The sequence below is a fragment of the Tauraco erythrolophus genome, chromosome 7 (genome assembly GCF_009769465.1).
Source record: "Tauraco erythrolophus isolate bTauEry1 chromosome 7, bTauEry1.pri, whole genome shotgun sequence".
NCBI lineage: Eukaryota > Metazoa > Chordata > Aves > Musophagiformes > Musophagidae > Tauraco > Tauraco erythrolophus.
In genome coordinates, this window is record NC_141471.1 from 10,891,304 (window position 1) to 10,917,263 (window position 25,960).

The 25,960-nt window shown below is 40.8% G+C and overlaps 1 protein-coding gene across 2 annotated transcripts in view; it reads right to left on the reverse strand.

Moving 5' to 3' along the window:
- NCAPG2 (non-SMC condensin II complex subunit G2) overlaps positions 1-13,787 on the reverse strand; it is a 53,945-nt gene extending 40,158 nt beyond the window's left edge. For both annotated transcript variants that reach the window (XM_009990594.2, XM_086614683.1), the window contains exons 1-5: positions 13,713-13,787; positions 10,231-10,422; positions 9,102-9,216; positions 8,451-8,608; positions 7,514-7,648 (exon numbers count right to left, since the gene is read on the reverse strand). In XM_009990594.2, coding sequence (XP_009988896.2) covers positions 7,514-7,648; positions 8,451-8,608; positions 9,102-9,216; positions 10,231-10,422; positions 13,713-13,787 — 675 coding nt within the window. The remainder of the gene's footprint in view (positions 1-7,513; positions 7,649-8,450; positions 8,609-9,101; positions 9,217-10,230; positions 10,423-13,712) is intronic.
- Between the last annotated feature and the right edge of the window lie 12,173 nt (positions 13,788-25,960).

The following is a 25,960-nucleotide window of genomic DNA, read 5'->3' on the forward strand; positions in this document are numbered from 1 at the left end:
GCTGTTTGACTGGAAGCCCCACACGAATGAGAATGTTTTCATAAATCACACAGAGATATAAATTCAGAGGATGACTCCACTAATACAGCCTGAAAATAAGCCTCTGAGAAATATTACTCTGTGTTGAACAGCGCAGTCTGGGAAGGTAGAAAAACTCCCTGATCTTGCAGAGAGGCATAAATGTGCAATTGTGTACCAGTTTAATCCGACCTAGAACCAGGACATCGCATTCCTGACCCTCCTCTTCCCTTCATCCTTTCATATCCAGGCGGTTAATCTGGCTGAAAAATAATCTTACTAGGAAAAACCTCATCCAATACCTCCTCAAATCAAGCCAGGACACAGCTGCTTGAGTATTGATACTGCAGGGAGAAAAACAGGAATGCCAGCCCATGGCAACACAGCATCATTACAACCTGGAGTCACATCAGCTTAAACTGCTATGGAACTACACTCTGGGATGTACTCTAAACACTATCAGGTACATTTTTCTTAGGAACAGTAGAACAAGCCTGCAGGCAATAAAGGGAATATTAGCCCTGATATATAGGAGCTCATTTTTGTCTCAAGACACTTCATACATCACGTTGATATTTGGTATGATTATTAGCATTTTAGAAATAGATGCAGAATGCAAGAAAAAGGTCCAGCAGAGATACTGGGGATGTGTTGGGCATACAAGAAATCTACCATTAGCAAAACAAGACATGCAGGGAAACAGGAGAATACACACGGGGCGGGTTGTCACTAAAACTGAACTCCATCAGGACTCAAAATCCCAAAACAGAAGGACTTGCAACAAAAGCACAATAGTTTTACAGCAACAGTAAAATGGTTTGAGTACTGTGAATTTCAAGACACTTAATCTCTTATCTGCAGAGCTAGAAAAATCCCAGACAGTTATCGTTCTGCATCTGTACTGGCAGTGCACATATCCAAGTTGTGTTTCAATTCACCAACTGAGACATCTAAATTTGGATGTTTAATTCCCGTGAATGTTAATTGTCTGAAGAGTGATTGAGGTGATCAGCTGTTTACAAAGTGAAACTGGTCTGTTGGCTCCATTGACGAGGCGCAGTCACCACTGCCCAAGCACAGAGCGATTTTAAACACTCAGATGGTTTTCCAGAAGGCAGAGATGTAGGACAGATTCTGTGTTTTACGTGCCAGCCCTGTGTGGATGGCTGAAGCAACTTCGGCCATTTAACATAGCACAGGTTATTCACTTAAGCAATTAAATCCTTCCCAGGGTCTGTACAGATTAGGCTCTTGTGTAGATGTCTAAATTGGTTTCAGACACCTAATTTAACTGAAGCCTATCTTGGAGACTTTACAGAATGAGTTGTGGTTCCTTTCTTATTTTGAGCTAGTTTCCTCAAGGATGTAAAGTGACTTGTGTATTGGGTTTACATGGCGAGGTTTTGGTAGCAAGAGGGCTAAAGGAGTGGCTTCTGTGTGAAGATGCTAGAAGCTTCCCCCACTGTCAGACAGAGCCAGTGCCAGCTGAGTGCCACTAGCCAAGGCTGAGCCCATCAGTGACAGCTGGCAGCATCTCTGCGATAACATGCTTAAGGAGGGGAAAAAACTGATGTGCAACAGCAGTCAGAAGAAAGGAGTGAGAATAGGGGAGAGAAACAGCTGCGCAGCCACCAAAGTCAGTGAAGAAGAAGGGGGAGGAGGTGCTCCAGGTGCTGGAGCAGAGATTTCCCCTGCAGCCTGTGATGAAGACCATGGTGACAGAGGTTGTGCCTCCACAGCCCATGGAAGTCCATGGTAGAGCACATACCCACCCTGCAGCCCGTGGAGGACCCCACAGCAGAGGAGATGGATGTGCCCTGAAGGAAGCTGTGACACCCTGGACAGCCCATACTGGAGCAGGTCTGGCAGGACATGTTGCCCCACAGGGGATCCATACTGAAGCAGTCCATTCCTGAAGGACTGCATCCCATGGAAAGGACCCATGCTCAAGAAGTTAATGAAGGACTGTCTCCCATGGGTGGGACCCCACATTGGAGCACGGAAAGAGTGTGAGGAGGAAGGAGCAGCAGAGACAACACATCATGAACTAATCACAACCCTCATTCCCATTCTCCTGGACTGCTCAGGAGGAGGAGACAGAGAAGTCCAGAGTGAAGCTGAGCTCAGGAAGGAGGGAAGGTGTTTTAAGATTGTTCTTATTTATCATTATCCTATTCCATTATTAATTGGCAACAAATTAAATTAATTTCCTGAAGACGAGGTCTGTACAGCTTGGAGAAGAGAAGGCTAAGGGGTGACCTCATTGCAGTCTACAGCTTCCTCAAGAGGGGCAGCAGAAAGGGAGGTGCTGATGTCCTCTATCTGGTGACCAGTGATAGGACACAAGGAAATGGAATGACGTTGTGTCCAGGGAATTTCAGACTGGACATTAAGAAAAGGTTCTTCGCTGAAAGCATGGTTGGTCACTGGAACAGGCACCCCAGTGAAGCAGTCACAGCACCAAGCCTTGCAGAGTTCAAGCAGTGTCTGGACAATGCTCTTAGTCATATGGTTTAGTTTTAGGCAGTCTTGCAAGGAGCAGGGATTTGGACTTCATGATCCTTATGAGCCCCTTCCAACGCAAGATACTTTATTATCTTCCTGGCCTCATCTCAACCCATGAGCCTTTCATCATATTTTCTCTCCTCTGTCCAGTTGAGCAGGGGGAGTGACAGAATAGTTTGGTGGGCACATGGTGGCTAGCCAAAGTCAACCCACAACAACTTGCCAAGTAAACAGAGACATAAAAGAGTTCACTTCCTACTAAAATAGACTCACAATAGACAGATCACTGAAGAAATGGCAAGGGTGAACTCAGCGACAGCACAACACTGCACTGAAAAAGCCTTGTTGGATGACACAAAAAGCTTCCCTGACTGTAGCAATACTCAAATATAGCACTACGGTGAGCAAGAGATTTTCCAAATGGAAGAATAGGACAGAAAAAAAACCCTATGACTTAGAATCACAGAATATCTCAAGTTGGAAGGGACCCATAACATCATCAGCATCTCCCTCTCCATTGTCTCCCCACAAGGAAGTTGTAGACTGTGATGAGGTCACCCCTGTCTTCTCCAAGCTGAACAAACCAGGTGACCTCAGCCACTCCTTGTAAGTATTACTCCCAAGACCTTTCACCATCTTGGTCACCCTCCTCTGGATACGCCCTAATAGTTTCATGTCCCTCTTATACTGACGTGCCCAAAACTGCACACAGTACTTGAGGTGGGCCGCACCAGTGCGCTGTAGAGTAGGACAATCACCTCCCTCAACCAGCTAGTTATGCTGTGCTTGATGCACCCCAGGACACAGCTGGAGTTTCTGGCTGCCAGGGCACACTGTTGACTCATATGCAACTTGTGATCAACTCCGATCCCCAGCTCTCTTTCCACCAGGCTGCTCTCCAGCCTCCTATCCCCACTTTGTATGTATAAGCAGGATTACCGCATCCCAGGTGCGGAATCCAGCATTTGATTGTTAAATTTCATATGGTTGCTGATTGCCCAGCTCTCTAGTCTCTCCAAATCACTCTGTAAAGCCTCTCTACCCTCGAGGGAGCCTACAGCTCCTAGTTTAGTATCATCAGCAAACTTACTTTCTGTACATTTGATTCCTGCATCCAGATCCTTTAATATTGTTATAAAGAGCACTGGCTCTGAAATTGAGCCCTAGTGAACCCCACTGGCGACTGGCCAGCCTGATGTTACCCCATTTGCTATAACCCTTTGAGCGCAACCCATCAGCCAACTGCTCACTCAACATATTATGGACTTTTCTAGCTGTGCACTGGGCATTTTGTCCAGAAGGATATTGTGAGAGACCGTATTAAAAGCTTTGCTAAAATAAACAAAACAAAACCTGTATCTACTGGCTTTCATTGGTCAACTAGATGGGTGGCTGCGTCACAGAAAGAAATTAAGTTAGGTAAGCAGGACTTTCCCCTCGTGAACCTGTGCTATTACCAGTGAGACTACATCATATCTCAAGTGTTTTTCACTAACTCCCAGAATAACCTTCTCCACAATTTTACTAGGCACTGAAGTGAGACTGACAGGTCTGTAATTACCAGGGTCTGTCTTCTTACCCTTTTTGAAAACAGGGATAAAAATGCAGTAGCATTTTCAGAAGTTGACACAGGCATTCTTCAGCACATGTTTGAGCGTTGGGTCAGAACATGAAGCTCAGCTGGCAATAAGTCAGTAGTAGTGTACCCCAGAGGCAAGTACTGGAGCCAGCACTGTTAAACATCTTCATCTTTGACCTAGACAATGAGTCAAGAGTACACGCAATTTTCAGCCACATTGGGATGAGTTGTTGATACACCAGATTGAGTGTGCTGCTGTTCAGGGGAACTTTTATAAGCTAGAGAAATGTGCCAACAGGAATCTCATGAAGTTCAACAAAGGGAAATGTAAAGTCCAGCACCTGGAAAAGAATAACTCCATGCTTTAGACAGGCTGGGGGCCAATCAGCTGGAGAGCAGCTTTGTGGAAAAGGTCCCAGGGCTGACAAGCTGAACAGAAATCAGCACTATGCCTTTACAGCAAAGGCAGCCAGCTGCATGAAGGGCTGCACTAGGAAAAGCATTGTTAGCAGGCCGAGGGAAGGGATTCTTCCCCTCTGCACAACACTGGTGAGACACATCTGGAGTCCTGAGTCTGTTGCTAAGCTCCCCAGCACAACAGAGATATGGACATGCTGGAGCAAGTCCAAAAAAGGACCACAAAGATGACCAAGGGACTGGAGCATCTGTGATACGAGGAGAGGCTGCAAGAGCTGGGCTTGTTTAGCTCAAAAAAGAGAAGGCACTGGAGGATCTTATTAATGTATATAAATATCTGATGGGGGAAGTAAAGATTATGGAGACAGACTCATCTCAGTGGTTCCCAGTGACAGGACAAAAGGCCACAGGCACAAATTGAAATACAAAAAATACCTCTTCAATATAAGGAATATTTTTAAAATTTTAATTTATTTTTTTTATTTTCACTGTAAGGGTGATTGAACACTGGAGCAGGTTGCCCAGAGAGGTTGTGGAGTCTTCTTCCCTGGAGATATTCAAAACTCAACTGGACACGACCCTGAGCAACAAAGCTGACTTTGTTTTGTGCAAGGGTGTTGGAATAGACAATCTCCAGTGGTTCCTTCCAACCTCAAACTCTATAATATTACAGAGTTTAATAATTAATTAATAAACATCAATGCTCAGCAACATTACTTATTTAGTAATCATCAGAAGAATAATTAGGAAGAGCAACTATTCTTTCCTCCGATGTTAAACTTTCTGAGAGGAAAAAAAGCAACAACCAAACAAAACAAACCCAGGGCATTCCTAAAAATAGGTACAGATTAAAATTAACAAAAAGTCTGAGAATGGTCGAAGCATCCTTGGTTACATGTGAGAGTTTCAGGCTTGAAGATGAAATGCCTGAAGCTCTTTCAGGTCCTGTAAGCCCTAAAAAGGGAGTTGTCCTATCAAGTTCTACTCACTATCATAATCTAATAAGCAGATCAGGTCCAGAACTGAATCTGGCAACAGCGACTACAGAGCTGTCAGCTGCACTGACAGCCTTTGTAGCTTTTTGTAAAGAGGTTTAGGCTAACAAACAGAACTCAATAATATTAAAAAGTTATTCTCTGAAATTAAGAAAGCTCAGCAAGCCCACTCAAAGTTTTCAGCACTCAGACTTGATCCCTGGCAAGCAACACTAGTAATTCAATGGAAAGAACTGATGAGAAGATTGGACAGAACAATTTGTAAACAGTGGGTTAGGTTTTCCACTTTTATCAGAAAGGAATGGATGAATTAACTAAATGCAAATTCAACTCCCAGCTGGGAGCTGCTTCTTTCAGTCAACCCTTCTAGCCATAAAGCTAAGAATTAAGGACTTAAAACACTAATGAGCAAAGTGGTTGATGCCTGAGCAAAGAGTGCAGTAAGGCTCTCTCTATACCTACCTAGAAAGAGACGGGCATATTAAAACGTGACAAAATGTCAAGAGACCAGAAACCATGAGGAGGAGGGATAAGCAAAAGCTTGGGCAGAAAAGTAAATGTCTAAAGTGTGACCCAACTTGCATATTCTTGTGGAACGAAGGGAATGTGGTTTGATATGCCAGGAGAAAGATTCAGCACCAAGTCTGATTATTACTGCTTTTTTCTCTCAAAATTAAAAAAAAACGTTTTGTACTGAAGGCTGTGTTTCACTGAAAGTTTCAAGGCAGAAAATTTCTTTTGAAAAAAACTTACGTGTAGTAATTAACGTGTTACATAAAAGATCTCACAAGATGTGGAAGAAAAAAAAATTTCAAGAAGTTGCTTCTGAAGTCTAGATAGGAGTTTCATTTTACATATATAATTCCCAATTATTTACTGTGCCTATGTGAAGAAGAAATATTGAAGTGATGGATTCAAATAAAACAGAAGGAAATTATTAATACAGAATTAAACACAGCTAAGGCATTTCAAGTATTTTAACAAAGAATGCATACAGAAACACACTTTTTCAAGAGAATAAAAAATAACCTAAAATGAAATATACCATGGACAAAAACAAATACAAAAATCAGTCAATAAAGTCTTACCTACATTCCCTCTTTCAATACATGTTTTCTCTCCTTCCTTTCCCACCTATCACATTGCCTTAGCACTTCCCAATTTTAGTCAAAACTAAAATATCTTAAAACACAATGCGTAAGCAACAACAAAAATCTTAGCGTCAGGTATCCAAAACCTGGTCTATCATACACATCACCTAGTTCACTCCCTACTACCCTTTTTAAAACCTTATATGCCATAGTGCCACAGTCACGCAGCAACCTCAGAGCTCATGTTATGACAGAAATACATATATTCCATGAAAGGGAATATATGAATTTTTAAACAAGCAAGGAGGAGTTAGAACTTAAGAGCCAATATCAGGTTGTCTTGTCACCTAACCAGAAAAAAAAAATGGATACTACCTACTATCTTGTTGCACACTAAAAACTACAATACAGGAATTCTTCACTGAGAGAAATGTAGGTAGTCAAATAAAATAATTCTCCTTTTGCTGTAAAGTTTGGTTCTTCTTATGCTACTTTTAAAACAGACTATGGCAATGCAATCTTCTAAATGGAATCATTTAGAAGGAAAGTTATTTTGCTACAGTTATCTGTCTCCAATAAAAGAAATACTGCTATAAAAGAAGAGAATTACACCAGGGAATGGTTTTCAGTATTGAGGGACATGTATTAGAAGCAAAGCACTTGGTTCTTGTTACCTCAGGATACAAGAACGTGAGTGATCAGTTAGACATACACTTTTACATTCCAGTTAGAAATAGGAATAAAGGGTTTTCCAAATGAAACAAATACAGCTGTTGATAGCTGGGAGTCAGAGTTGATTTGTCTTGTGTTGCTACCTGCTCTACTGTAAAAAAAGGCTTAATGCAAAGCCATTAAAAGTAACCAAAGCCCACTCACACAGAATCACAGTAAGATAAAAGTTTGCTTACCTCTTCCTTTTTAATGTGTTTTACACTCATAAAACACTGAAGCAACAAGTCCTTGACTTCATTACTCTCCTCTGAATCATAATTAAAACAGAGTAATGTCTGATGTAGATTCCACAGACGAACTACATCTGCACCCTGACCGGAAAAAAAAGTCCACGTTACAGTGAGGTAGGTATCGCTGTGAAGAAGCATTTAAAGGATTTTAAATAGTGAATTTGAAATGCATTCTTACAGATAGATGTATTTTTGTAATATTTCCCAATGATGTGGTGAAAGTCAATTGATCATAATTTTAAAATCTGAAAATCTTCTAAGTGCAGAAATAGTGACTTCCAACAACTGAAGACATGCTCAAGTACAGAAAGCAAGTCGGTATTTCATGCAAAATAGACGAAAACTGTACTATTGCACTTTTGAAAATTTTACAATGAAAGCAGTGAACAGGCAAAAATAAGAGAGAAAATTAAGTAAAGAGGTATTTATTGGGGTAGTGCAAAAGCCGTATGCCACAATACTCTTAAGTAACTCACACATTAAAAAAAAGATTTGTGAAGAGATACAGAGTAACAGAAAGAGACACTTCCCACCTAAGAAGTCTCTGAGTAGCTAAGCATAGTACTTAAAACTTGAATTAACTAAAAGAGTTAATTGCTATTTGAACCTTAGTTACTGGACATTAAAAATGAGTGAAAAAAAAACAAAAAGAATGGGAAAAAAGTTCACTTGTGAAATCAATGCCAAAAATCTTTAAACAGTTTGTTCTAGAGAAGGCAATGTTTCAATATGTTGCTTACACAAGCAACACCAAAAAGACACATCACCTGAGAGGCATCAGGACACGGAAAACAAGTTAACTTGAAATAAAAGCTATTGTGGACGAATAAACTTTCGTGCAATATTCAGTAGTATTCTAAAAGTCAATATAGCTTCAACACACCGTAGCAGCTTTATTCAGGCTTTTCCTTAGCAGAATGAGAAATAGAGTCTTCCCTAGCTGCTCCTTCCCTTCCAGTCCTTTCTCCCACCACATTTCGCACACGCGCTGGACAGCATCCTGTAGGATTTTTTCAGATTCGGGTAAGGCAGGAAGAACACCTACAACAGTAACAAAGTCATTATTCGTGGCACCGAACCGAGCTATTCCTGTAGCACCTTAGCCTGTTAGTGCACTAACAAGGCCGCACAAGGTCAACCAGCTCTTGCCACCCTGACATGTCTGAAGGGCTCTTTCTCACTGTAGGTGCTCAGGCAGCTTTGCTGACTTGAAGGTTTTGGCCAAGTTTTTGGATCAGTAACAATGATCTTAAGTTCTGCCTTTAAAAACATGATAAGCCACAGAATAAGGAAAGTTATCTATCATTGGGTGAACTGGGAGAAAGAAAACTATTCCAGTTCCAACTTTTAAACTGCGTAACTGATTTTTAAGTAAATGCTCCTTTAATTTTGTCTCATTACTAACAACTCACATCAGTACCAACTTTTCTCCTGTAAATTCTGTTCCATAGGCCAGGCAAGTCAAACAAAAAGCCTAGTATACACATCTAAAAAAAAAGTATGACACTGTGTTCTATAACTGATACACACATACCATTCAATATAAGAACACATTCCAGAAGAGCTTTGTAGTTCACAGTTTCATCCACTGCAGGTATGGAAGCAGTAACTACAGCTGTCACTCCTTGGATCACAGCTACAGCTTGTTTCTGAAAGAAAGCAACATCAAAGAAACAATCCTGCAGTTTATCTTACACTCAGAAGATAATTATGACAAGAAATTAGCAAAAGAAAGCAAAGCTGAATTGTTACTTAGCTTCCATTTTGAACAAAGAGTATACTGGCACCCAAAACCTATAAAGTAAGAAGCAGCAAAAGCACAGATTTTTAAGGCACACCCATTTCAAAAAATTTGAAAATGCCTTTCAGCTCCAGCTAGTAGATAACTTGGTGACTGTACATGTGTATCCATTCTGCCATTAACATCTGCAACAAAAATCACTCAAACACATCCATTTCAGAACTAAAAAGACCCCAACAAGCAAGGTCTTGTTCAACTCAAACACATGTAGATCTGGTGATTTTAGATCCAGGTACATGATTCTACAGGCCTCTCCATGCAAGATGGATTTTCTACAAGCCTCTAGGTCATCCTAATGATTCCCCCACTGCACTTCTTTTCTTCTTCCAAAATCAAACAACCTTTCCCCCAATATTCTCAAGACTACGCGGACTACACTGTAGAAGGCAGTCTACCAGGGTCTGAGTCGGAGAAATTCTGTATAAGCTAAATTTGTGGGAAGGGCTTTCAAATTTACATTTCATGATCTTCATTCACTAAAATGACATAATAAAACAGGCAGTGAATTTCTTATACTATATGCCAAATATTTAAGAAACATCTGAGAGATCAACATTCTTACTGAAGATTCTTACTGAAATAAGACATACAAAAAACCCACTTTAGTGAAAAAACTAAGTCTCATCTTTCATAATTAAGATTATCAGCAGATCTAATATTTTATAGTATAGACCAACCTTAAGTTCAGCTTAACCCAAGTACGACAGCTAAGAAGTTAGTTAAGAACAGGGCAGGTAGATGATGTTTGGAACCAACCTTGTTTGATTAACCTTTCATGTTTTTAGATGCTATGAAAATATTTCATTTTATTTCTCAGAAAATATGAAATGCGTATCATATTTTTATTTTACAAGCTTTTTACCATTTCTGGAACGATCTCAACTTCCATGTCATCATTACTTTCACCATCTTCTATCCTCTGCCATGTTTCCACAGGGCTCTCCATCAAAGTTTCTGTCAATAGCTGCGTCAGTCTCTCCCATAGTACTTCTTTTTGCTTTCTGGGCAATTCTTGAAGTAGTTCATTCAAGTCAAAAGGATCAAATGTATTTTTCTGTGAATAGTCAGAAAATATCACACAATTCTACCTCAGTGAAGCAGCTTATATTTCATCATTATATTTCCTAAAATTAATGTTTTTTTTACGATAAGGATTAATTTCCATTCCCCTGCAGTTATAGAACCTTCTAGAAGTTTTATTTCTTTAAAAAAATAGCATGAGGAATTCCTGCTGTTTAACTTTTCGTCATGAAATAAGAGTGCTTCTTTTGAGATTAAAGTCTTCAGCCCTTGATAGCAACGCTACTGAACATAAATCAGATCCCCACAACATCAACTTCTGTCTCTCATGTGTTCCAAATACCTCATTCCCAATGGAGACAGTTCCACATCCTTAGCTAAGCAGCTCACAACTGCACAGAATTAAAGTCCCTGATCACATATTTACTATCTTAAACATGGATTGTTGATGACTGTTGAAAGAAAATCCTTACACAAGGACTAGAAACGTAACAGTCAGTACAGCCATAGGGACAGCACTGCAGGTTTTGGAGTACAATCGACATGGAACAGTCCCCTGTATACTGTGCTACTTTAAAGCCTCCCTATCAAACCTAACTCCTGAGCACATTAACCCTGTACTGCCCTCTTAAGCTCTGCAGAATGTGAAGTCACAGTCTCTATAAAAGACTTCACTAAGAGACTGATATGAACTATTTCCTCAGAAGAACTTTGCTAGAAGAATTTAACCTCAAGAGACTCAAAGAGCCTGTTTGCATCAAAGAAGGGCGGGCAGCCTGCTAGGAAAGGGGATATGCAGAGGCAAGATGAGAATATAAAAAGAGCCAAGAGGAAGTACAGATAATTATTGAGATATACTTTGGAATACTGAAGTGATTAATCCAGTCTACCAGATTAAAAACACTTCGGAGGAAAAAAGGAGAATGTCCATGATCTTGAAATAAAAATATTTTTAGTTTGCACATACACTAAAAAAATGGAATCAAAAAGGAAAAAAAAAAAAGCCAAAGGGAAAAATAAAACCAGAAAATAACGAAAGAAGCAGCAGTATTAGAAGGTTCCCAGAAGGGTACGAGAAGAAAGATCCTGTTACATATTTATAGCAGAATTTCTATCCTATTCTACAGCTGGAAACAAATAAAATAAACCAAAGGCCACACAGGGAGTTCTGCAGCCCTCTACTTCAAACAAACCCGAAAGACAGGATATTAAGATCGCACTGTTTTGAACTAAAAGAATGAATTCTTAATAAGACCAAAGCTTTCTGATCCTTCTTTGTGATAATATGAGATAGAATTATTCCAAAATCTACAAGGGAAAAGGATGTCATTGAATGATAGTCATATCTCTGATTCCTATTTTCCTGTCAAAGAAATAATGTATTTTCTTTAATTGGAACAGGATTTAGTGGAAAAATTTAACAGCACCTGATAAAGACTTCAATGAACAGCACCATAACATGGTAATACCTTAAAAGGATTACAAAGAAACAAAAGTGAAAAGCCCAAGGCAAACCTTGAAGGAAAATTAGCAAACCCCTGGAATTTTAGATGTGAATGAAACAAAACATTGAGAGGAAGTAAAAGGAAAATTAAAGGGGGGTGAGGGGGTGTAGAAATGAGAGACATTGAAAGAAGTACAGATGCTAAGAACAGAACTTTAAAAAAAAGTTAAAAAGGCAAATTCTGAGGCTAGAGCACTAAATAGGCAGAAAAAGCAGAGCATTATATGAAAACTGAGGAAAGCAGTGAGGCTCTAACGATGCTTTCCTCTTCCTTCTACATTTATGCGTCCACCTCTAAAGCACAAAACACACTACCACAGCTTCCTCCAGAAAAGCAGTCAAGAATTACTCAAGGGAGATCCTAAAATGAGAATCCTCATCCTAAGATAAGACATGGTCAAACGCCCTTCATCACTGAAGGTTTCAAAAGAAAATTATTAAAATAACTCAGGTTTCTTAGACAAGCAAAAAGTAATCAGGATATTCATGTTCCCTTATGCTATGAAGACATGAAGACACTTTTAATCAAGGTACTCGTTATAGCCAGTGACAGTTTCCAGAGATATTTGCAACAGCTGAGAACCATTGCAAGACAACTCTTGTGAGTTGGTGATGAAAAATAAAAGGGTGGAAAAGCAATTTTTAAGCCGAACAGATATCTTAAAATAGATTACTGGATGAAGATAGCAGAAACAACACGACCAAATTAATTGAAACACTGCAAGTACCATACATTATCCTAAACAGAATAGTTTCTTCTTGAAGCGTTTAGATTTGGGGAAAAAACAGGAAGGAGACTTCAAGCAAAGGCAATCTGTTAACAAAGTTGTCATCTATAATTACCTACGAGCGCAAATGAAAAAAATCCAGCAAATTCCTTGGAAAGAGAGAGCCAATGACATTTAGGAGACAAACATTCCTAAGCTTACTACACAGAACATGATACCTACCACAGGAATCATAGACTTAATACATCTGCTACATTACTAAAATAGTTTGAGCCTCTGTGGACACAGAGGTCAACTGATCCACTTACTTGAGCCTGAGACAGGTAATATTAGGAAAACACTGATTAGAAAGCTGAAGAAACTAACTTGATGACACTGTTTATTAAGTCTAGCAAAAGATGTTTAGCAGAAATCGTGTGTATCTTAACACCAGACAGAGTGAAGCTTAGTGGAAAACACCACAATGCAAATTATTATTTCTGATTACTAGTCAGTATCATACACACAACATGAACTTTACATTTACATCTGATTTCAGCAGATTTGTTTTGTTGTTCCTCTCACTTCTTTCCACACTGCATTTAGAGACAGAAGACTATCACATCTCTAAAACACTCAGTGATAAAAAGAACTATCAAGTACAATTTCACACAGACTAAAGAATAACTGGACGGCCTAAACACTCAAATGAATGAACAAATACTAGTGAAACATGCCTCTGCTATGTTTGTATATTAGCTCATATTCATTACGCAGCAATAAACTCTTTCATAGGTTGAAATTTAAAAAACCAATACTTCCCCAACATCAAGTGAGTACTTTCTTTTTTTTAGTACTACAATGGTACTAACAGTTTATTTAAAAAAAAAAAAATGTAAACTGCATATGTAACAACCAAATATTAAAAATTAGTTGGTTTACAATTAGCAAAGCTTCAGATTCTATAACCTTTTCAGCTATATCAAGTGCAATTTGAATTTATTTTCTACAGTAATTATCTAGCACATCTGCAGGTATGAGAGAAAGTTTCTGTCCCTACATCACAAAGTTTCTGCATTAATAACTCACAATTTCACATCATGGCTTACTTACAGGATTCTGAGTATAACGCAAGAAGTCTTCAATCGACTCTTTACACACCACTCGTAAAAACGCTTCGCGTTTCATTGTGGTCTTGTTTTTCCTTGCTTCATAAACAAAACAAAAAAATGTTAGAGGAAGTACTGTATCTCAAAACAAGATCATTTCTGGTCTCAGTGAAGAACACTCTTCATCTACATAGTTATAAATAAAAGATGTTTACCTCTCCAAAATACTTTACAGTTATCTGAATCAGTGTTTAGATTCCTAACAGCACAAGGCTGCAGTACTTGCATGGGGGTTTTTTAGTTCTTTTTTTACTACACAAACCTTAAGCCAGAAGAACTTTGTAACTGATACTTTTATTTTTAAGAACAACAGCATATCCGGCACATACCCCTTATTTAGCTAGCCGCTGTTCCCGACAGCAGCATTTACAAGTCTTAAGAGCACTGATGGGCAGCAAAACATTCTCTCCTTTTCTCTCTCGTCAAGTAAAGACTACGGGAAACGGGCAAGGCCACCTTTTCCCATCAAGAACTTAACTTACGCGCCTCAGCACTCCTTCGAACACCCCAGGCGATTCCTGACGTGCTTTTCCCACCCCTACCAGCTAGGAAACGGCTTTGCGTCGCCTTTGCCGCGGGTGAAGCCGTGTCACCGAACGGGGCGGGCGCCGACCCGGCTGCCCCGGACCAGCGCGGGGCTGGCCGCTCGCCGGGCCATCCCCGGGCGCACGGCACGGCCTCACGGGCTGCCGTGCGCCCCGACAGAGGCGCGGAGCGGGAAGGCCGACGGGCCGCTTACCTAGCGCTCCCTCGGAAGGCAATCCTCACAGTCCTACGAGTCACGCCTCCAGGAACGCGGCGCTGCCTGGACAGGAAGGCTACAAAAGCGGCGACCGGCCGGGCTGACGCGCAGAAGAGCGCGGGCCCCTCAGCAGCTCTGCCCGGGGAACAGCCCGCCCGGACGAACGCCCTGCCGCCGGAAGAGGCACCGGCACCGGCCGCGGGTGCCGCTCGGATCCGAGACAGCGCACCCCGCCCCCGCCGCCCGCGCTCCCTCACACAGGGCGGAGGCGACGCCCAAACCCGGCCCCTCCGCCACGCGCGCGCCGCCGGCACTTTCGAATTCTCCCGCGGCGGCCGTTGAGCGCGCGCAAGCGGGCGGGCGGGCGCGCGACGGGGCGCTCGCGTCTCGCGAGAGCTCAGCTCCTAGCCCCTCCGCGCGCCGCCGGGCCCCGCCCCGCCCCGCCCCGCCCGCGCGCGGCCGCCAGCCGTTGTCCCGGCGCCTGAGGGAGCCGGGCGCTGGCTCGGCGCGGCGGGGAGTGCGGGGTGTCGTCCTGCACCCCGGCACGGGCCGTGCTCGGCATCCACAGCCCGCCTTTTCGCGCTTGCCGTGGGGGGACGTCGTGTTCGTCTGTTCGTCGGCGAGAGGCGTTTTCAGTCCGGTGCCGCCTCTGGGTGCCGTTCGGTGCGTCAGTGCTGCCTCCGGCCGAGGCCGCCCCTGTCCTCACCCCCAGGCCGCCTTTATGAAGGAGGGGCTGAACGCGCTGCTGCTGCTGCCGCCAGGATCGCAGAAGGACCAGAGGGTGGAAGAGACGCGCTAAATTAGTAAATCCCCCTGGATGGGACAGGCCCAGTGATGGGCATAGCTGGACAGCTGCAGCCCTGCCATTAGTAAGGAGTTCAGAGCGGTTTAAAACCTCTTCTCGGGTTTAAACTTGGCTACACTGAAATGATTCGCTATTGCTTTCGCCTTATAATAAAGGCTGCTTGCTCACACATCTTTCCCTGGGGAAGCATCTGATCAGTTACTCAGAGGTGGCTGACAGTAAATCCACATTCCCGCTTGCTGTTACCTTCCCGTAGCTATGTCGCAAGTCTTAGTGCCTTCAAACGGGGATAAGAGATGTTTAGCTAAATCCAGGTATAGGCTTGAGAATGCCTTCTTCCATGGATCTCAGGTAAACGGACACAGTATTTTTACCAAAACATTTCTGATAGCTCGCAAAGCCTGCATCATCCTGTTGATTACACTGGTGACTTTTTTTTTTCTCCAAGAATGTTTTTGTTGCTTGTGTTGACAGCTATGCATTTAATCTTAGTCACAGTGAACAGCACATGCATTACACACTCTTCATCCAAAGCGATGAAGAGCTTAACAGGCTACTCACCAGAATTTGCAGGAAACTGCAGTCTGGATGATATTTGCACTTTGATAACTAAGGTTTTTTTTTAAATCTATCAGGAAATAGCTGCTTTTGCTTATGCTCAAACTTATTTTGTAGTGTTCAGAAATAGTTGGACTTGGTTCCTTGAATTAAGCACAATCACCTTTCAAGTTCTGTAATACTCCCCATTCCATTTGACTGAGGCCCTCTACAAACTAAAAACAGTCAATGGCTCTTGTTAAGGGCTTAATTTATGTCTTTCAATTTTGCTTTTGCAGTAGCATAATGTTTCTCACAGAGTGGGTTGAGAGTAGCCCTGAAGAGAAGGATTTGAGGGTGTTTATAGATGAGAAGCTCAACATGAGCCGGCAGTGCGCTCATGCGGCCCAGAAGGCCAACCGCATCCTGGGATGTATCAAGAGAAGCGTGGTCAAGAGAGGTGATTCTCCCCCTCTAACTCTGCTCTTGTGAGACCCCACCTCAAATACTGTGTCCAGTTCTGGTATCCTCACCATAAGAGAGACATAGATTTGTTGGAGCGTGTTCAGAGGAGGGCCACAAAGATGATCCAGGGGCTGGAGCACCTCTGCTATGAGGACAGGTTGCGGGAGCTGGGATTGTTCAGCCTCGAAAAGAGAAGACTTTGGGGGGACCTAATAGCTGCCTTCCAATACCTGAAGGGAACTTACAGGAAGGCTGGGGAGGGACTTTTTACAAGAGTGTCCACTGATAGGACAAGGGGAAATGGGTTTAAGTTGAAGGAGAACAGATTTAGATTAGATCTTGGGAAGAAATTCTTCAGTACGAGGGTGGTAAGACTTTGGAATAAATTGCCCAGAGAAGTGGTGGATGCCACCTCTCTGGAGGTGTTCAAGGCCAGGTTGGACAGAGCCTTGTGTAGCCTGATCTAGTTGAGAGGTGTCCCTGCCCATGACAGGGAGGTTGGATTAGATGATCTCTAAGGTCCCTTCCAGCCTATGCCATTCTATGATTCTATGATTTCTCAGGGGTGTTGGCTGCTCAGAAGAGGTAGGTGCCTGACTGCAATCGTTTACTTTCAATCTGTGATAGTAGTACAGCATATGCTGCTTTACTATGCAAACAAACAGAAAACCAACCATAATTTCCATAGAAGTTCTCACATCTGGACTTTTCTGGATTGTAATTCTTAAAAACATAATGTAATTCAGATTTTGTTTAACATTATATGTAAAAATTCAGCATTTTCAAAGTAGTGTTTATGTCTTTGGCTAATATTTTCATTTTTAACATAGAATCTCCCTTAATTATCCTACCTCTCATAGAATTCTTTTATATTCAGAATTAAGACTGCAGCATTTTCTGCCATATATATTTGATTTACAGCATTTTCCTGGGTTATTTTTTAAAGTTTTTAAGTAAACAATTTACCTGTTTTTTATAGTTTGAAGACTATAGGATGAAAAATAGTTTATTATATGCTTATCCCGTAAGTATTGCTAAAAAGCCGTACATAACAGATGACTAATGGTATTGAAAACAAAGATAAAAACTGTTTCAATTCCTGAATCATCAACCGAGTGCATGTGAAACTTCTGAAATAACTGGATTTTAAAAGAAACATGTGCCAGGCAGAAAGTACTGTAGGCAGTGAACAGGATACATTACTTACAAGTTGTAACTGAGATGGTCACGTACCCAAGGCACGGACAATAAATAAGCCAGCAGCCAAAACTCATCTTCTTGAGCAGCACAGCTGTTCAGTTCAGCGCCACTCCTTGTCTCCACCTGAAGCCCAACACACACACACCTCCCCACATCAGATTTCCATCTCGACAAAGGCCTGTCCCCTTTGAAGTGTGGAAAGGGCAATTCAGGAAATTACCCACATCCACCTCTGGGTAACCACAGAGAAGAGTCCCAGGAGAGACGGATCCCTGGACGGTCACTTGAAATAGCATCTGTCCTCCAACCCTAACCCCCACACTGGGACAGCCGGCAGGCATTGACTTCCACAAGCAGACTACCAAAAGAAGGGAGCATTTAGCTGCTCTATAGCAAAGAAGGATGAAGAATCAAGGTTTTGTCAGATCCTGTGGACCTGACTACTCTTTAAGTTAGGTATGCAGCTAAGTGAAACAGTTTGCTTGAAATAAGTTGTATGAGCAATCATCATACTTGCAGAATGGTAAAAGCAAACAAAAAAGTATTAAACCTGACATTTGTACATCGTGCTAATGTCTCCCCTTTTCTGCATGTATTAAAAATCTTTGCCATTTTAGATCCAAACTGATGGATTTATTTATCGTATCTCGCGTAGACTGAATATTTCATTAATACCTTGATTAGTCTTTTAATTAGATGCTACATTGGTCACCTGGTTACTGTTTATTTAGTCAGGCACATATCCATTTAGCGAACAAACTAAAACATATTTTAGCTTGTAATTTGTGTTGCATAGCAACCACAGAATGATTTTTTCCACAGTATTGAAACTAGAAGTTGACACAGATAACAACAGACAGAATAACACCAAATGATTCATTTTAAAGGACCATGCGGAGAAACCAGAGAGGCAAAATAGCGTTTTGTAGGTTTTTTTCGAGAATTGTGCATGAACTGCAAGCTAGTAATGAAGCTACAACTCTATTTTCAGTTTCTCTAATGTTCTCTCTTTCAAAAGTACCAAATTACATGCCTCTTTTTGACATATCTGCTCATCTGTTCAAAATAATCTATACCCTGTGATAATAATCTCATATTTATTATCATTTTCCTGTCAAATCAATTTAAGGCAAAAATGAAAAATGGGCCTTCTGCACACGGTTGCCGAGCAACAGCAAATAAAGATTTGCTTTTGTGCTACCGCTTCATAAACTACTCTTTATTCTTGTTGGTGGCCTGTACAAGAGATCTCAATTACCAGTGTCTCTCACAAGAATGTTGTGGTTTGGACCATAGCAAGTATTCCATATTAACCTGTATGATTCAGCATTACAAATACTTGTAAAAAATAAACAAGTTATTCCCTGAATGTCAGATGCTTTCTTGGCATTGATTTTTTTTTCATATTTACGATGTTATTTTCTAGATAATAGTTTCTGGTGAGATTATTGTCCACATTATCTCCTAACACATTAGAATTGTTTCTCCTATTTCTTTTCATCTGAATATATAATAAAATTTGTTATCGTTAGTTCAGTACCCACGAAATCTCATCCTCTGAGGCAGGCTGTTAATAATTTACATGCATTCATTTTCCTTGATTTTTTTTTTGATCTTCACATACTTTGATAAATAATCTGAACAGCACGGGAGAGAGATGGAGTTTCACACTATTCCACTTCTCCAGATCTCCCCTTGCCTGAAGGTAATCCTGCCCATCGTGCCATCCTTTATTCAGCGGCAACTGTCAGTTTCCAATGGTGGTGTGAGTAGACCGTGAAACTGCTTATTTCCCCTAAATTATTGTTAACACGAAACAATTGCGGAGTTTAAGAGATTAAGTAGAAAAAACCCATTCGCTACAGAAAGAAAAAGATCCTTGTTAGCGAACAAAAGTAAGGAAATGAAACGCGCAGAGGGAACGCGAAAGCTTTTCCGAGGAGCCACTCCCTGGGCAGCTGCGGATGCTCCCAAGGAACGGAACTGCCGCCCCGTGGGAGCTCGCCGCCACTGCTGTGTGTCTGGCAGGTTGTTCACACCAGCGTGAATTTAAGGCATGAAAACAATGCAACTTTATTTTGGTTTATTATTATGCTCTATTATAAAATAGTTAGTTATTATTATGCTCTTACTGTTATCCCTCTTTCCTTACAGGCAGTGTTGTAAATCGCAGGAATTTTACTCTGCTAACTATTAGTACCATGAAAACGGAAGGATTTCTGAAATGGTATAAAATGCTCACAAAAGGAAACTGCAATAACAATATTTGCATAGCCAAATCTATCCCACTGTAAATATGCACAGTAACACTTTTCACGATAACTACAGAAAACATTTTCTAGTATAAAGTCATTAATATCTTTCAGAATATTATGCACCAATGAGTAAATGTATAACAGTAGTTTGTCAGTTAATTTGTTTCAGATGTAAAACACTCCAGTTACATCTGCTATGTGTAGATTAACCCTATTAAATTAATATTCTAAATTATTAGAGATTTACAGGTCTTGTAAGTGTTCTGACTCCTTTAAGCACTCCTTCTATTTTAGTCTTTGTGGATAAAGTGAAGAATTGTTTCTAAGGTACACAAACACTGTTATTATTAATTTTACAAGTGCTTTTAGAGCTTTTATTGTGATATGCTGACACCATCTCTGTTCCATCTGTATAGTATGAAATATGAAAATACTGACAAATATCAGAACAGACATGACTTGCTCATCCATATTAGTCTTTTTATATGTATGTGTGTATACACGCACACACACCCCACAAACTTCTTCACATTGGCTGGAGAGTACACCAGCATTTACTTGTCTCTCCCACCAGCATTGGCCTTGTCAAGGCTGAGACATGGGTTTCTCCGTGTTTCTGATCCAGACCATGAACCCAGCCAAACCCCACTGTGCTTTTCCTGCAGGCTGCGTGTCCAGCTTTCTTCATGCAAAACTAACAAATAGGGAACTGAGGGAGTGTAGTACTTGCTCAGTGCAATGCCAGGCTGGGAGATACATTTGGAGTCAGACACTTGGAAGTGCTCACGAGTTCACTAGTTCAGACTGTTTGTCAATTATTCCCGTTCTTTGCATCAAACAGTTTTAGTATCACAAGACCTTGTGACAACGTGATTTGGCAAATATTTTCTGATCATGTCCTTAAGCAAAGGAAAATTGCTTTGTAAGATATTTTTTCTAGTAGAATTTGATCTTTGCCCCTTCCCCCGTGTTTCTTTTACTGCTCCATGATGGTTTTTGTTAGAAATCCTGAGTTTCTAGCCTCATGCTGGAACCAACAGTAGAAATAAATACTTAAAGAATGATGATGTTTGAAATGTGCTGGTCAAGGCCCTTCTCCATGTTTTAAACTGTAATTTCACCTCTGGCTCCCTCTGATTAATTTCAAGTTTTTGCACTAATCTTATTAAAGTTGTGTCAGCTCCCTGAGGGAGTCCTCTATCAACTCTAATTGTCCAGGCCAGGTATCTAAGGCATGGAACACCTGTGCAAATTGCTGACAGCGGCAATTACGGTGAACTTAGAACCTTAATCTTCCAGGAAAAGTTTCATGTTTCCTGCAATTATGGACCAGTTGCTTTATTTTCCAGCGCCTCATGCCTAAAGCTTTTACAGAAATATTTTGGCACACTGAACCCAGTTTGAATTGAATCCAACCCCCATTACGGAACTCCGTTCTTCTAGTATCACCTGTGCCCCAGATCAAAGAGGGAGAGCAGAGTGCAGTGGGGACCAAGCCTGGGTTTGAACTGCTCTTAAGCTAGGATGACTTCAGGCTCCGCTCCCAAAACGCCTAGAATCCAGACCACTTTGTTATTGTACAGGAAACGAAGTGCACAGGCAGTAAAAAAGGCTTTTGAGAATAGGGTCTGCACTACCATCTAGTGGAATATAACGGTATCTCCCGAAAACAAAAATTGTGCAGTAATGAGTACGAATCAAAAAACTTGCAAGTCTCATTCTGAAAGACAAGATAAGCAAAACTAAAATGCTTTATAAAAACTGTTAAAAATGAAGCATTTCTTACATTTCTCATAATCTGAACTTAAAAAGCATATTAAATAATTAAAAAAAAAGATCTAGAACAAAGTTGCCTAAAACTCTTTAAGATTTACACCTCTTTTCAGAAAGCTCATCTTAGTATTTTGAACCTCCAGTTCCAACGAATTTTCCATGCACGTTCATTTACGATTTATCTAATAAAACACAAAGAACCATCATTGCTACAAATACCATTCTACGAGTCACCACCAGCCGTTACTGTTAACTCATTTTCATTACCTTTCATTTTATTTTCATCACCTGTATGAAGGACAGGTCTAGAGACAATCCCAGTTCTGCCTTTGGATGCTCTTGTCATAGTTGGTCAAATTTATCCAGCTGGGCTCTGAGCTGGAAGCTACAACAGAGCACCCGTTCAGGGGTTATCATGCTTACTTCAGCTCAGAGAACATTTCATGACCTGTGCAAAAGCAGGTAAAGGGTCTTATCAATTCTAGGTTGAAAACATTGCAACATGATAACTTCAACTCAACTTCCAGACAATAATGAAAAAACGTGCAAAATACATCAGGGAGTTCAGCCTATCAGTTGAAGTCTGCATAGAACAGTCTTGCAAAATATTCTTTATTGAATTATTAATCTTTGTGAAGTGCTTGGTGAGCTCCAGTTGTCAGTCTCTGAGAGTTTGCAGAATAACACATTTGCTTGCAAATCCAGCGGAAGAATGAAGAACCCTATTTGAAAGTCTATGCTGGAAATAACCACCATCAAATGTGTGCACTAGTTTTTGGTTTAGGGATCTCAACCCAGTTATCCGCTAAGATTAACGGCCTTCACTCAGTACCTACAGACAATTACCACTCTGCTTGCATTATCTATATTGCAACTCAAGTTGTATTTTTAATTACTACACTTGTTTTGCATCCTGACTTAACAAAGCTCGCAACTTCCTGCTGCATGTCTCCTTTTTTTTGCTTAGCCAGATTTGTTACGTGCCCATCTCCAAGAGCTTGGGGTCAGGCACCAAAACGCCCAGGAAGACCGACTGTACAGGCCCAGGATTGCACAAGAGCTCTGATACATTTACTGATCTTAACATTAATAAAAATGTACTCAAGAGTCACAGAAGAATTTGGGTTGGAAGGGACCTCAGCAGGTCATCCAGATCAACCTCCTGCTGAAAGGCCCTACTCTGCTTGGAAAATAAATAGATAAATTCATCGTCGGTTACACAACAGATTCTTACTACAACCTGATGAATGAAATCGCAGGACGGCCGAGACGCTGGGACTTCACAACTTTCTTTTGTATGTCATTTCTTGCAGCCCCGCCCAGCTCTGAGGGCAGCTGGCTTATTGAGTCCTGGCAGGAACGGACCCCTGTCCCCAAGCCGGGAACCACCCCTGCCGCAGTCTGGGTGTGAAAGGCTGAAATCTTGGCTAGCTTTGTCTGTCCTTGAACCTGTTTCTACTTGATCTTAAAGGGAAAAATGGTCACTATTAGCCCTTAGTTCCTTTGCAATAAAGTTTACATCTACCAAGGACTCAAAGAAGCACCAGGGGATGACGGGCTGGCTTCACTTTGGTAGCATCGGAGGAAATAGATATGCAGCAGTCGGCTTAAATTGGATTCCACTGTAGGTGACTGGCAAGCAACATTCCCTGTGGATGGCGAGAACAGAGAGCATTCCTTCTACCACATGAATACAGATTAGAGAACTTTTCTCCCAGAGCTGCCATCTAATCTGGCAGCTAAATTCACTGCATAAACCTGAAAGAAACAGACGTGGATTTTCACTTTAGCGACTTTGCATTTTTCAAATGACAAATTTCAGAAGGTGGCCGAGAATGTTGTTGGGGGCCTGACAGTTGGCCTTTGAAATCAGTTGGGAGAGCACAGTGATGAAGTTAGACGCTTTGTTAAGATGTGTAAAAATACCATTTGTGATCAAATAGTCAGACTCCTTCAGCAACCACCTACAGCCACAAACAGGCCTGGGACCATCTGAAGTTTTGGTTTTCTATCAAATATCAAAGGTACCACCCAACATTCAGAGTTTGTTTGGAAAAAAATATAAATAATTAAACTCATATTCAGCTCTTAGCTGAGAAAATACCTAAAATAACCATATTGATAACTGTATTGGCAAACACTGCTCTCAGATGCAGACTGGATGAACTAAACGATGGCCCAGAACAGTTCAAACCAGTACAGCAAATATTAAGAAAAAATCTATGAGTGGCTGAGCCCATCAGAGTAACACCAAATCCATCTGGAGAAGTGTTTTGCACAATTATTTCTGCTCTCTAACGAGATCTTGTGAATACACAGGCAGCATTCTTTTGCAGGTGCTGATCTAGTTACCACCTGTCTTGCAGGACTGAACAGAAGGCTTGATTTTGATCCAAGACTAGAAAATGCAGACACCTGATCAGTGCTGCCACTGCCAGGAAGCGTGCCATCCAGAAACGCCTTGCCATGAGGGAGTTAGGAAGATGGGCATGCTTTTACTTGGCTTTAGCTGCTTTCCCATTGATTAGCAGAAGCCCTTTATTCTGCTAAAGAAGGAAGGTATCTCCCCCAGGGAAAAAACAAACAAACAAACACACACCTACAAAAAAAACTGAATGTAATTTTGTAGTTAGTATCAATGAAGATTATCCAGTAGAGTCACTTCTAAATGTGATAGTTACTGCGTGATGAACTTCTGCAGCTTTTATTTATGGATGGTGAAAACTGACTATTAGGAATCCAGACAAGTTGTAGCTGTTTAAGGGAAGAGGTATCGTAATTCATTACAGTATTATAATTAATTAAAATTAATGTTTAATGCAAATAGTATAATTTCTATGGTTTTTCTGTAACAGATAGAGGATCTAAAACACTTTTTTTTTACTTAGTCAGTACGTAGTTGCATTTTCTATCAATATCTGCCTTAAAAAGCAGGTGGAATGACAGGAAAGGTTGCCACATGTAGAAATCTGCTGTTTCTAAATCTAAGGCAATTACATGCAGTTCTAGGTCTTTTTGAATATATAATTCCCGAGAATTGATGAGTAAGTGCTAGAATCATGACAATTTGTTCAACTGATCATTTTAAGAGAAAAATTTAAGTTGAACAAAGAATCTACTAATTCTTATGTGTGAATCTGTTCCAGACCAACAAGCAAGGAATTCCTCAGTGAAGTATCCTGTACTGCTCACTCTACTTTCTCTCATGTGAAACCCAAAAATCTGCCTACACACCTTACAGCAAGGCTGCCTAGGTTAGAGCAGTCGGCATATATGACTATTTTAAAAATTCACCTCATTATATTACTAATTACGACAGGGATATATGCAAAAGAGAGGAAAAGGGCGTGTGTATGTAGAGGGAAGCAACACACTGACTTCCATATGAACCATTTATTGAATAAATACATGCATCATAATGTAGAATTACATGATCAAAAAAGGCAATCCGTACAAAATTGATTACCTTTTGTTCTCATTTCAACTCTCACCATTTGCTGCAGCTCTGATAAAGGATTCAAGACAGAAAATGAAAATTCTTTTAATCCAAATCCAAGTGATATGCATGCTGATTTGAGTTTGAGTTCTAACACTGCTATAATTGAGAAAGCTGGTTTTCTGGTCAGTGAAGCAAAGTAATTCTAAAAACGGTTTCAATAGTAGAGAACGTGTTGGTACATACAGGTAACAAAGCTTATTTTTAAGCCATTTCATAAACATCATATGTTCATATTTTAAGGCACAGGATAAACAAGAACTACATGAAAAGCTATCAGTCGATATTGAATACATTGACTTGATAATGAGGTGCAGTTTTTGCCCAGAGGAAAAATTATATTCATCCCTCCTACTTCCATATAAATGGAACGATTAGAATTTGGTAACTATGATACAGAGGTTTGCTTCCACTGTCAAAATAATCAATCTCATCTAGGCAGTCACCTTCTGATCCAAATTCACCCAGGATAACATTTCTAAAGAGTCTGGCATCCAAGACTGATTACAGTCAATAGGAATTTCTGTTACTGAATTCAAATGACAATTCAAGCTCAAATTTTATATTCCTAAATGGGAACTAGGCTCTCTTAAGAACCTATCCCTAATTTTAGGTGGTCAACTACTTTGGAAACCTGTCCTATATACTTTATTCAGTTGCTCACTTTGTGCTGTCATCTCACATTTACCCAATAACCACATTTTTTTTCCCCTCTCAAGACTTTAGAAGACAAAACGTACACTGTTTTCATTTCAGTGCAGAGTCTTCTAGCATCTGTCCCCAGACTTCACTTACAACTTGAAACACTGAATCAGTTTAAGAGCCCGTTTGTTGGCTATGGATCAAACTCTGGAGAGTCGCTGGCCAAGATGTATAGCAAGAGTCCTCCTACCTCAGGCTGAACCAAGGCAAAAGACAA